The 12,598-nt window shown below is 44.6% G+C and overlaps 1 protein-coding gene across 1 annotated transcript in view; it reads left to right on the top strand.

The window, feature by feature from the left end:
- Positions 1–7,460: 7,460 nt before the first annotated feature.
- The window catches only part of LOC149344173 (cytochrome P450 3A9-like), a 119,150-nt gene continuing 114,012 nt past the window's right edge, over positions 7,461–12,598 (top strand). The window contains exon 1 of the mRNA XM_089546194.1: positions 7,461–7,576. Coding sequence (XP_089402320.1) covers positions 7,530–7,576 — 47 coding nt within the window. The 5' untranslated portion in view covers positions 7,461–7,529. The remainder of the gene's footprint in view (positions 7,577–12,598) is intronic.

Here is a 12,598-nt window from a genome sequence, read left to right as displayed (position 1 = left end):
GTGATACTGCAGGGGATCCTTATTAAGGGCAACGCAATGGCCAGAAACTCAACGACAAATATAGGGGGCTAGAAAGTAGTAGCTCCAATCAAGAGCCCCTGAGTAAACGCCAATAGCTGCCTTTTCATTTTGCTGGGAGGCATCTGTTTAAACGGCAATATGGTTAGGAAAATTATCTAGGTACTCCTCTATAAGCCCATTTAACACATTGGCGGGCAGGTTCTTAGCATTCCTTGGGTGGCTGTTGTCAAAGAAGACTGCCGTCTCTTCTGTCGTTAGTTTAGCTGCTTTCTTTCTTTTCGTCACGGTAAGTTGTTTGGCGAGTTGGGTGATAATAGGATCGATCCTGATTGCTGTTTCATCATATATCTATATTACACAGCGAGCTTGCTACAAATCGCGTCGTCATTCAGTTTGTACGCACTTTATTCCTGTCACTATTTTTGCATCGCGGTCGCAAAGCTGGGCGTAACGCTCCACTGGCAGGTATGCTGTGCTTTCACAGTCACTTTTGCAGTGCGTCGCAAAGACGGAGTCCCCCATAAACCATAGCCCGTTTCTTCAGACCCATATGCAAGTGTTCGTAGTGTGGGTGTTGAGGCTGGATTGTCAGTCTTCAGTGCAGAGAATACTGAAGAAGAGACTTCATCTATACCACGTGCAGCTGAACCAGATAATAAAGCGCCGCATGTTCCAAAACTTAAAGGACTTTGCAAACTAGATTGTAGTCAGAAGGGAGGAGGGCCCAGGCTTTGCAACCAAATACTGTGGACCGATGAAGCCGCCTCCTCACGGAATGCCCGAATGAAGATCCGCGACGCTCACAATCGCAGTGACGAAAACCCTCAGAGTGGGGTTTGAAGACTTAACAACCGTATCAGTGGTCGGTTAATCTCTGGCGTAGAATTTACAGGGCAACTATGGCTAGCTCCGTGTTTTTTTAATTATAGGATTGCAGGCGGAAGATGCGTCAACGATATCCTTGATTAGCGCATGACGAATTTTTTAGAGCGCAGCTCTTAGGCGCCCGTTCCAGCGTTTCGCGGTGTAGCCGTCGCCGTTGTACGTTGTAACCAGCAGTGGGCACCCTTTAAGCTCTGAAAGCAATGAAGCGGGAGCTTCGAAAGGAGATAGTAAAAGCGCAACCTCCTCCCCTCTTTAGCAACCGCTACGCCAGTGCTGTGCATAGCAGCCGTTATGTCACACAGTAGCGGTAGAACGAGCGCGCGCGCTTCGGCGGTGGCAGCTCGTTTTTAAGAACCAGGCATTGGTTAAGCAAGTCGAGCATATATTCATCTACTTCTCCGTCCACAAAGCTTCCTTCTTGACAATCAAGAACTGTTAGGGGAGTGTTTCTTGAAGAAGGATTATGTGTGGAAAACAAATAGTCTAATTGTACATACATGCCTTGCTCGAATTGTTTGCCTCAATCTATCGAAAAGCTGAAACAGCTGATGAGTGGCGCTCAAAATTCGCATTAGGAAGTAACGTAATCGTCGGCAGTTTTTTTACGAAGCCAGCGCCCCGTCACGCAGTATTTTTTCATATTTTGTGGTCTTTCTTTGTAACGCAGTAAAAACAATTACGTGAAATATATCGTGTAGGAAATAATTTATTGAGATTTTTCTGAAGGTCGTCTACAAATTTGCCTATCACACGTGTGGTCTGCAGCCAACATTTAAAAAGTTGATTGATTAAACAGAACTAATTAAACAGATCAGGTATATATATCTCTTCTCTGGCAGGCGTCAAAGTCGTACCACTTAGTCCCGACACTCGTGTAAAATTCGTGGGCCAATCGTTTTCAGTCAAATGTTCCGGATGGTGTCATACGATTCAGCGCTTAGTACAGCGTAAACTTATTGTGTTAAATTACAGTCTAGCTCGCGGCAGGAATTCGAACCAGCGACCGATGTTAGGTGTGTTACCGCTCGATATTTTGCCGCTACCTCAGAATCGGCTCATTTTTTCTTGCTTGCAGTGGACTAGCTGACTGCATGCAGTGTTTGGCGATAGGAGTCGCTTTCTTTATTCACTACATCACGCTCGCAGTTCGGCGGGGGAATGGTGAGAGTAAAAGATCCGCTGTTCACTGAGCCCAGATCAGACAGATGACGAATTATCAATCTCGGAGGCAAACCGACGCTGCCTGTAAGGATTTCTTCCCTTCTTGGCAATTTCTCTTTGGTTTAAACGTGACGTGTGATGTTGAAATACAAACGAGGGCTGCTCTCCAATGTGTTCGACCCACTAGCTGTTCGGCACATATTTCTCTGCTGTGCAGCGTCCACAACAAATCTGGTGATGAACCTTCGATCTTCAATATAGATACTAGACTACGCATCTTTCTTCAGTGCTGGACGCTTTTCTACCTTTAAAAATTATCATTGGCAAATGAGAAGCCCGAGCACAAGACTAGCGGGTGAAGATTTAGGACTGGCGTGACAGCCGCATTACACTCGAAACACTGAAAATCCCCTTGTTGACTGTGTAGAAAACTCTTCATACTGGGACAGCGCCCCACCATCTAGCCTTTTTAGTTTTTCTATATTTTGTTCGGGGCTTTAAAACGCCCCTGCTCTGTCTCCACAACAGAGACCGCCTTGAGAACATTACGACTCAAAACGCTTCACGGCTTAATAGGCGGTCATGATTTCATTTCTAGGGTGCATCGGTATACGCGTTGTTTTCTCCGCAAATTCTTAATTGCGTTGAAGCAACTATGTGACTGCTTCTCCTTTGAAACAGTCAAGTTCAGGCCAACGCATCTGCTTGCAACTACTGTTTATACCGTACCCTAGAGCCTAGTCGTGCGCAAACGTCGAGCACAGCACGAAAATTCTATGCGTATTTACAGCACAAGCTCCGCTAGTGAAATGCTACTCAATGTATTTATATAATTTGTTGAATATTTATCATCTATACAGCATACTCGTTTATTCATGGGTCTCCAAACTATTCTGCGGCACGCAGTGTAGCACACCACAATTTCCATATAGATCAACACAGCAAACAGATGCGGAATGATTTTAATGCCTATAACTTCACGAACCACACGCGCAATTAAAAAGTACCTAGCGGCAACTCTTTATCATTAACTATACCAAAAGGGGCTGCAAAAAATTAGTTTTAGCGCAGTTATGCCGAGTATGACATCGCCGATATCACCAAGGATTTCTACGCACGGCTCTACTTGATTTCATCACATGTCATCGCGGTTTTCCCCGCCCTTTTGTCAACGGAAGGACTGTGCGGGAATTCTCGACTGGTAGTGTCCTGGGAAAGCCTTTCACTTTGGCTGCGAAAGGAGGTGGCCTAACTTCTAAGCAACTTTTTCGTCTGTTTGCAGGTAGGCACATTTTTTTTCACTCTTGTGAGCCTTTCCTCCTCTACCCACGCCTGTTCCCTACCATGCAACCACCAGTGTTGGTTTTTCTGTACAGTGCGTTCCTTCGCTTTCATCTCATTCTCTTTCTGCAGACCTGCAAATTATGTCTGAGGACAATGGTGACCTATGTCTCGTTTGCATCCAAGAACCGTCATCGACTTGTTTTCTGAAACGCATAGAGTGCGAAAACGAATTCCACTCCGGAAAAGGCTCAGGTGCTTCAAAAGTGAATTTTAAGGCAGGGAAAAATCATTCCAAAAGTCGTGGAAACGCCAAACTTGCTGCACAACCACACGGCGAAGCGGAAGAGATAGAAAGACCAGTGAGAAGTTCGACATGCAAGCTGTCTTGGCGAGTTTCAGCTTGAATTTGAAATACCTGTCAAGAAGTACTAGAAATGGTTTTATTATGCATTGAATATAGAAGAAAAAAGAATTTTTGCTACCCCGGCATCTGCTATTGCTACTGGAAACACATGAGCTGGGGCAGCGGAAATAAAGGAGAGCAGGCAGCATGTATGAGTGAAAATAAAGAGGTGAGGGCAAGACTGAAATTAGTGTTGTATTGACTTTCTGTTATCCAAATATGATGAAATCCTTAATACTTTGAGGAGACAAGATGATCATTTGAAGCAAATGAACAAGCATATCGAAAAGTTCGAGAAAGGTGAAATTAAGCGTGCGGCAAAACTAAGAGCCACGGTAAATGAACTGGAACGACGAGGAAGACGTCAATGCATAGAAATGCATGGCCTCTCATGAGCAAAATCAATGAAGTTGCAAAAAGCAGTTCAGGAACCTGAGCTGGCCATGAGCTCTTTGCAGACATTGCTGAGGTTTCCTTCTCAAAGAGGAAAAGTGCCAGCTCTCATCGTTCGATTTCTTCAACAGGGTGAGCGAGATCTCTGTCTCTCCAAAGGTAAGATAATAAAAGAAGTGGTTAGAGCGAAACATAACTGCGCGAAGACGACGGAACAAAAGAATGCCCGAATACACACACGTGACTTCTTTTGTCCCGTCGTCTTCGCGCAGTTCTGTTTCACTCTAACCATGAACCGAATAGCCCAACATCATGTCTTACTTAAAAGAAGTGCTTGACCCTCCATATTTTGCTGATAACCGGACGCAAGCAGAGAAGGAATTAAATTTTCGAGCTAAGAGCTGGGCCCAGGAGAATGCATAAAAGCATACGTCTTGTACAAGAATGGGAAGGTTCTGCCTCTGTCATAAGAGAGCCAGATGATCTAGAGAAGTAGGATTAGTGGCTTTTTTACGATGCGGGCTTCAGGATTGCATAACAATGGCTTCTTGATCTACAAACCCGTCAATACTTAATTCACTGCTTCAGAGAAAGAGTCCCGTCCTGTTAAGTTCTCTACATTTAAATATGCACTCTCCACGAAAGAAACTTGACGAGCTTTGTGTTTTACTTGCTGATGTCAGTTTTTCATTTCCAGCAATTATGCTTACTAAGACTTGGTTTTCTGACCATGATGTTCTCACCCTATATGGATACAATACATTTTGAGGGACATAAACGTGAGAGGAGGAGGCGCTTGTCTTTTCTTAGAAGATCACATGAGCTACGAATATATAGATGACTTTTCTCAATGCACACCTGCTGTTGAGGCTGTTTGTGTGAAGTGTGCTACTTATTTCTTTACTGCCATGTATAGGTCGCTGATGGTAATTTGGAAGAGTTTTTCGTATTTATATTGCCTTTTCTCGTTTGTCAACAACCACCATTACACGCTCATACTCGGGGGTGACCACAACATTTACATGTTAGAAACCTCGAAAAAGATTGAATTGTCAACACTGATGAGTTCACATTTCTTAATTGAATATCTGTTCTCACCCGCGTTACTGTTGTCGGTGCAACAGTGATTGATCTGTTTATGACCAACACGTCGGAGGAATGTATATTGTCCGGTACAATTAATGCTCCACAGGGTGACCACACGCAAATTTTTCTGGCTACAGACAGAATGATGTCGAGCATAAGGTGGCGCCAGTTAAAACAGTTCAGGAGATAAATTCAAGCACACTTAAACTCTTTCCAGAAGATATCAGTGAAATTTCAGCCGATAGGGCTTACGATTATTTTCTGGTCGATTCGACTTTACGCGAAATGACCAGCGCCTCTCTCCGAGGCTGCACAGTTGCAGAGTCCGAGGAAGTAGCCGTTGCTCTAGCGGTGGCGGAGGGCTATAGAACCGGGCGGTCACTAACAATACTCACGGACTCTCAAACAGCCTGCCGACACGGGGATGGCAGGGAACCGAGAGGCCGACAGGATAGCTCGAGGATACATTACTTTCCGAGCATCCGACGAGCCCGCGGAACTCACGCCAGCACCCAGGGTATACTCGGCCATACTACAAAACTATAGAGGCAGAAGAATGCGATATCCCCCACCGCACAAATCTCTCAGCAGAGAGAAAGCTGTCACTTCGAGACAATTACAAACAGCCTCTTTCCCAAACCTACATATACTAAACAAAATGCACCCTGCGATATACACGAACAAATGTCCCTGGTGCGACGAAACACCTACTCTATACCACATCACATGGGCCTGCCAAAACACAGACGTGGTCCCCAAAATACAAAACCCAAGTGCGGAGCAGTGGGAGACTCTGCTGTCCAGCGACCGCTGTGAAGACCAACAAGGTCTGGTACAGCGAGCTCAACGGGCGGCAGTGGCCAGCGGAGCCCTGGGCTGAGGGCAACCGACCACTGATTAGAGGCGGACGACTTCGACAGAGAAGGCTCCTGGGGGTAGAACCAAGACGTCTCTGAAGATGCCCCCAAACAGCAGGAAAGACCATTAGTGTAAATAAAGTTTTCCTTTTCCTAGAGACATTTTCTTCTGTCTACAAAAAGAACTTCCCCCATAAAGGTTTGGTTTGGTTTATGGGGTTTAACGTCCCAAAGCGACTAAGGCTATGAGAGACGCCGTAGTGGAGGGCTCCGGAAATTTCGACCACCTGGGGTTCTTTAACGTGCACTGACATCGCACAGTACACGGGCCTCGAATTTCTCCTCCAAAGAAATTCAGCCGCCGCGGCCGGGATCGAACCCACGTCTTTCGGGCCAGCAGCCGAGCACCATAGCCACTGAGCCACCGCGGCGGCTTCCCCATAAAGAGTTAAGAAAACTCAAACGAGCTCAAAGCGCGTGGCTATAGCTCCCAAACTGCCGAGGAAGAAGTAAAAATTGTTGAAAAGGCTTGTTGAAAACGACGAGAGAAAATCTTGTAGAAAAGTCTCGCTCATTCATGGCATACACATTTTCGGTTTCATGGTTAATGGCCTTGTTTACTGTTATGAACGCTTAGTACTTCAGTTCGGGTTATTCTGTGTACAACTCTGCACTAGTGCAAAGACGCTGTACCGCACAGCCATGCTCATACGCATTATTAATTAAAATGGATATGTTGTATATTCACTTTCCAACGAACTATTAATATTATTATTATCATTATTACATTCCTTGTAGCCAAAACCGTGTCTTTGCGATGTCTCCTACACCGATAATTTTCAAGTACTTGAACTATGGTTATGAACAAAAAATTCGTAAATGGTGCTCGAAGCTAACACACACATTGCCTACTATGTCGGCCGCTTCGTGGTGGCCTTTTGGTAGAATATTCATCTTGCATTCTGGAGGTGCTACTTTTGATCCAAAGAGCTGGTTTTGTTTTGTATACGTTTTTTTTTACGGATACAAAATTTCTTCAGGTCTGATGCTCGGGTTGTCTGGGGTGAAATGCTTGGGAAGAGGCTTTTAGATCATACCGCTGCGTTGACAAATCAGTCATTCTTTCCGCCATCAAACAACCTAAATTTGTCTCGTGTGGGAAAAACCCACTTGTGGCTTGTGGAAGGGTTCAAAATTCCCGCGCTTATTTTTATTCTCAGCTCCGTGAGGCTCATTGCGGCAGCCGTGCAAACTAAAGCAGTCATCCTGTTTTTCTCGCCTTGATATTAAAGCAAGCACCTGCTTGTTTTCAAGGTCTGATTTTCGCATATAATCTGTGCACACCGTCAGAGCGCTTGTCCTGACGGCTAGGCACGCATTGCTCGCCGATAACCCCATCAGGAGACTGGAGTCAAGCAAGCTCTACAGTTGCTGGGATAATGCTGACCATACTTGTGCCTGTGTTGCTTCTCTTGGTACTTTACGTGTGAGTATTTTCAGGCTTTTAACGACGTCGATGTTGAGAAACTCGCAAGCAGGCGAAGTAAAATATGTTCATGTTTTTCAACCTAAAAGAATGCGCAGCAGAATGAGCGTACCACATTACAGTTCTCGCAATGGTGAATAATTATTTAGAAAGCATAATAATGCACGCAGCACGAAATACAATTAGCTCCTCATCATAGCAACCGCTGGGCGTGAGGTGCGCAAGACACATATTATTATGGATATTTGATAAAGGAATAGATGTCATGCTACACCTGTCACCTGATTTCTAGAAGCGTGAAAAGTCAAACCAACCCGAACAGGCCGGGACGTAGCAACCGTCTCTGATCATTTGTAACTATGCGATGTTCGACTTCCGTGAAAGAGCATGAGTTTGCCAAAAACAAACATTTTCATTGTCAAATGCACTGCAGTGGAAGTAAGTCAACATTTCATGTACTGACTGGAATGGTAATGAAGAAAGACAAAGTATAATCGATTATTTGAGATACCTTCTCTAGGTGTGGAAAATCCCCAGTGGCTGCTCTCATTTGCATGTTAATTAGTCATTGTCATCAGTTTATCTGTGTACACAGCAGGAAAAAGGCATCTCCAACATCCTCTTATTCACCCTGTTATGTACCAGCTGCGGTCATCTTATTCCTGCAAACTTTCTGATCTCACCAGCCCCCCCCCCCCCCTCCCCACAATCTCTGTTGCCTCATGCTACGTTTACCCTATCTTTGAATTCCCTCGGCTACTTTGAAGGATCTTCCGCTAACCTGCCTCCACATTGCATGCGTCTTTGCCCATCCTCGTCTCATCATTTCATTTCGGAACAGAACAGAGCACATACAAGAATAATTTTTTTCGTTCGAAGCTGCAGGGGCTTGACTAGGATATCATAACTGTTGTGTGGTCCTCTTTTTGTGCCCTCTGACTTTACACAGACTATATTTTCCTTTCTCTCAATAGCTGCGCAGTCCTAGCTTTAAGTGCAACACTTCTTGTCAGCATTCTTCGTGAGTTTTTGTTACTTTCTGCCCGATGTGTTGCTACGCTAATATAAAGCTGTTATACATTTTCAGCATCAGAAATAGTGCTAAACTGCTGTTGATCATCTGACACGATTTGCAAATTGTACTTCACCACATTCTTATTTCCCTAGTTTTCCACGGTCGTGGTCCGGATCTACCTGCCCTAAGCTCATGTATTCCCTTGCCACTCCTAATGCTTCGCTGTTATACAAAACTATTGTTCCTTTCCTAGACTGTTGAAAATAATTTAAATAATAAGCGATTTTTGAGGAAAGGAAATGACTCAATAACCATTTCTGTTCTCCCTGAGACTCCGAGAAATGAGACCGCGCCGTAAGGGAAGCGAGAAAGTGGGAGTTAAAGAAAGAACGGGGTGCCATAGAATTATCCGGAATGCAGTTGAGGATGACAACATTTATTTATTTATTTATTTATTTATTTATTTATTTATTTATTTATTTATTTATTTATTTATTTATTTATTTATTTATTTATTTATTTATTTATTTATTTATTTATTTATTTATTTAACGAACTGCAGCCCACATGTACGCTACGGCAGTAGCGGGCAAGGAATAAGTACAAGACACACATCGCAATAAAACTTGCAGTTATATAGGCACAAATGAGCACCTTTATACAAAAAATGCAATGTATAAAGGGAATTATTAATCACCAAGAACATTCAAAGCAGCCACCAGGAACAAATCATGCGTCTAGGATAGCGGATGCAAACCTTGTGGATGGTCGTGAACGAATGAAGCAAGATAATGTTCTTCAGTCTTTAATAAAGCGGGAAAGAATAACAATCTAGACATACTAGTAGGAACGTAGTGTGATACCAGGTATACTTCATACCGCCCTCTTTTTGATGACTCTGGCGCCAAGTTAATGTACATGCTATTTGAGAGCGTAATCGAAGAACTGACAATGCAATGTAAGAATTTTAATGATTCAATGTGGCGATATCAAAATATTGGGCATAAAATCAAGGAAGGAAGTGCAGAAAAGTACAAAAAATCACGATCATAACGACTATATATTACTTTGGTTTTCTGCATGTTAATTTTTAGCCCCACCGTTCTGCTCTTCCGGTCTAACTCATTGATCATGCTTTGCAGTTCAAGTCCTGAGTGACTTGCCAAGGCAACGTCATCAGCGAATCGCAGATTACTTAGGTATTCTCATTAACTCTTATCCCCGACCGTTCCCATTGCATGGCACGGAATACTTCCTGTAAACAGGCGGTGAATAGCATAAGAGAGAGCGCCTTTCATTCCAACACAAAAAATTCTTACACCGCCCACGGCGTGCACTCGTGGCAGAAAGAAACCGCTCTGTAGCATGACGGAGCATCGATGAATAATAGCACTATATTAACAGGCTTAACGATTCATTAAGGCAGCAAGCTTCTAGCAAAGTGCACAACTGCAGTCATGCAGCGTGAAAGAGAGAAGTATAGAGAGCGGGAACGAAGCCGTAGTCGGACTTCAGCCTCTCCCATTCAGCCTTCACGGCCTCCCACAGCTCGTCGCTCGGCACATTGTGGAGGTCGAGCCTCGAAAGATTTTCCTTCATGATCCCCCAAACATTCTCTATGATCTTAAGATCGGCTCCTTGCGGCGACCGTGGCAGTTTCATTGTCCGCGTCAGGTGTGGATGGGTGAAATGCCCTGCTGCAGATAAATACAACCGTCCTTAAAGGCACCATCGAGAAAATGGGGAAGAATAGTGTGATCAACATTGTCAACGTAAATGGCGGAACAATATTGGCCTGGAATCCGAACGATAAGTCCGGCCGCCCCATGTGATCACGCTCCAGACGTTCACGCTGCGGCGGCCGTTTTCCGCCACGTCCTGAGCATGGTAAGGATCATACCTGCAACAGCACAAAGAGAAGGTGTTAAATTCATAGCCACATTCTTGGTATCACTTAGCGATGAAACTCAAAGGGTTCATGCAGATATAAGGGGCATTTCTCAAACAAACATCGAAAGGAACTAATAGAGCAGAACGCTGGGCCAGTTGGAGTAGCGTCATATTCAGGAAAACATTGCGCAGGTTAACACGGGAGGGAGAAACAGGCACACAACACGAGCACAAACTTCCAACTGTATTCTCAGAAAAGATGCACCGCCTTAAGAAGCAGAAAGGGTGCGAGCGTAAAATAACCAGTTCAACACGTGGGGGAAATGCAGCGAGCACATGGGGCAAGCCCAGGGAATTGGCATGCTCTCTGGGCCTATCATTTAGACAGCGCCCTGTCTGACCTATGTACACTGACCGACAGCTCAGTGGAACCTTATACACCACACTAACAGTGCAAGGCACAAACTGAGTTTGGTGTTTGGTGACAAATTTCCTCTTCTTTGCTTTTTTACCTTGGCACCTGCTGGTAATGGCACACAGGCGGGACAATTTCAAGCGGGCTTTAAAACCAACATCAGGTCCGAACTCATTAGCCATCCCTTTGACTTTGTGCGACAGCATGTGGATACATAGGAGGTCTTGAAAAGGCCTTTTTTTCAGGACGACTTGAAAAATGTCTTCGTACGCTTGCGCCCTTTCTGCTTCTTAATGCGATGTATTGTTTCTGAGAATAAAGTTGCAAGTTTGCGCTCGTGTGTGTGTGCGTGTTTCTCCCTCCCGACCTATATTAACGTGTACAAACTTTTCCTGAATATATCGAAAGGAATGCGAATGCGAAATGCATTTTTAATGCACATTAAAATTGTCAGTTGCCTGCGCCCGAAAGCAATGACGACATTGCATCAAAATAAGGGCATTTTTGCATAGGCCGAGCAATACATTTTCTTTAGAAAAGAAGGGAAAGTACGGAGTAAAAGAGAAGAAGCCCTGCGAGAGCTGGGCAGCATGCTCTTTGCTATCAAGCACAGTCAGTGCAGAAGGTTTACTTGTCTGTGGATGTCACGCTACCCCAGCCGGGTACAGTCCATTAAAGATGGTACTGCGCAAACTCCAGTCTCCTCGCCTAGTTGCCTGTCGTGAGAAGAGTTTCTTGGGCCACATTTCTTTTCTTAAGACCTGCCTCAGGCAGTCGCCGTCGCCCAAGCTCGTTACTTGTGCTCAAGCCAATTACGGGTTTTATACGGCTCGCCGTGCTGAAAGGATTCTATGTGGCGGTAGCAACGATGGTCATGTCCTGCAGTTCTGTTCTTTTCCGGCTTAAGTTTAAACCCGCGTCACTAATGAGGTCTTCATCGCGGTACGCCTGAATAACGCTATTAATTGCCGCCTGCCTGATGCGATTTTTTTAGATATTTCTCTCTGCGATTTGCCTGCCAGCGACAATCCAATTACACGGTGTCTCGTCCCTTGCGGTATGCGAGGAGATATTGCGCTTACCGCTCGGCAGCTACAAAGGAGCAGCAAGCCAGGGAAATGCCATATTTACACAATAAAAAGGGTGTTACCATTTTTGGCGTGTGCGCAGTGCATTTTACTTGAAGATCAAAGCTCGTCTATTTCGCCCCTCCGTGCAGTGATAAGGCAAGAACTACCCGGTCGGTCAGGGTTCGCACGATACTTTTAAGAAAGCCAGCGGCTCTACATCACTGGAAATATGCTTTCACCCGTGAAGAAATGGGCAAAGGAAAACGGCTGCTCGTACCTTGCCACAAAAACTGGAGGTTTGTTTTTACATCAGGAAGATGGTGACTCAGCTATCGTAATGAGAAGCCCAGATGACCCGGCGAATCTGCTTGTATAGCCTTCAAATGAAGAATATCATGACCACGATTACTTCATAACACGGCTCAACTTGGATGAATGCCTTAAGGTACTTTTTGATGTTAAAGCATAAATGGGTCACCTTGCACTGACAGCTTTCCACATCAAACGTAGTCAGCTCACAAAAAGTATGCGTGTTAACATAATTGTAAGGAAGGTTCAAGTTTTGGCCATTGTTACACTAAGAGATGCTTTGTTTGGAGATGATGGTGCTGTAATAATAATGGCTGGTTATA

The sequence above is a fragment of the Amblyomma mixtum genome, chromosome 5, assembly GCF_055824585.1.
Source record: "Amblyomma mixtum isolate Tamu chromosome 5, ASM5582458v1, whole genome shotgun sequence".
In the NCBI taxonomy this organism is placed as follows: Eukaryota; Metazoa; Arthropoda; class Arachnida; order Ixodida; family Ixodidae; genus Amblyomma; species Amblyomma mixtum.
This window is presented reverse-complemented; position numbering and strand designations above follow the sequence as displayed.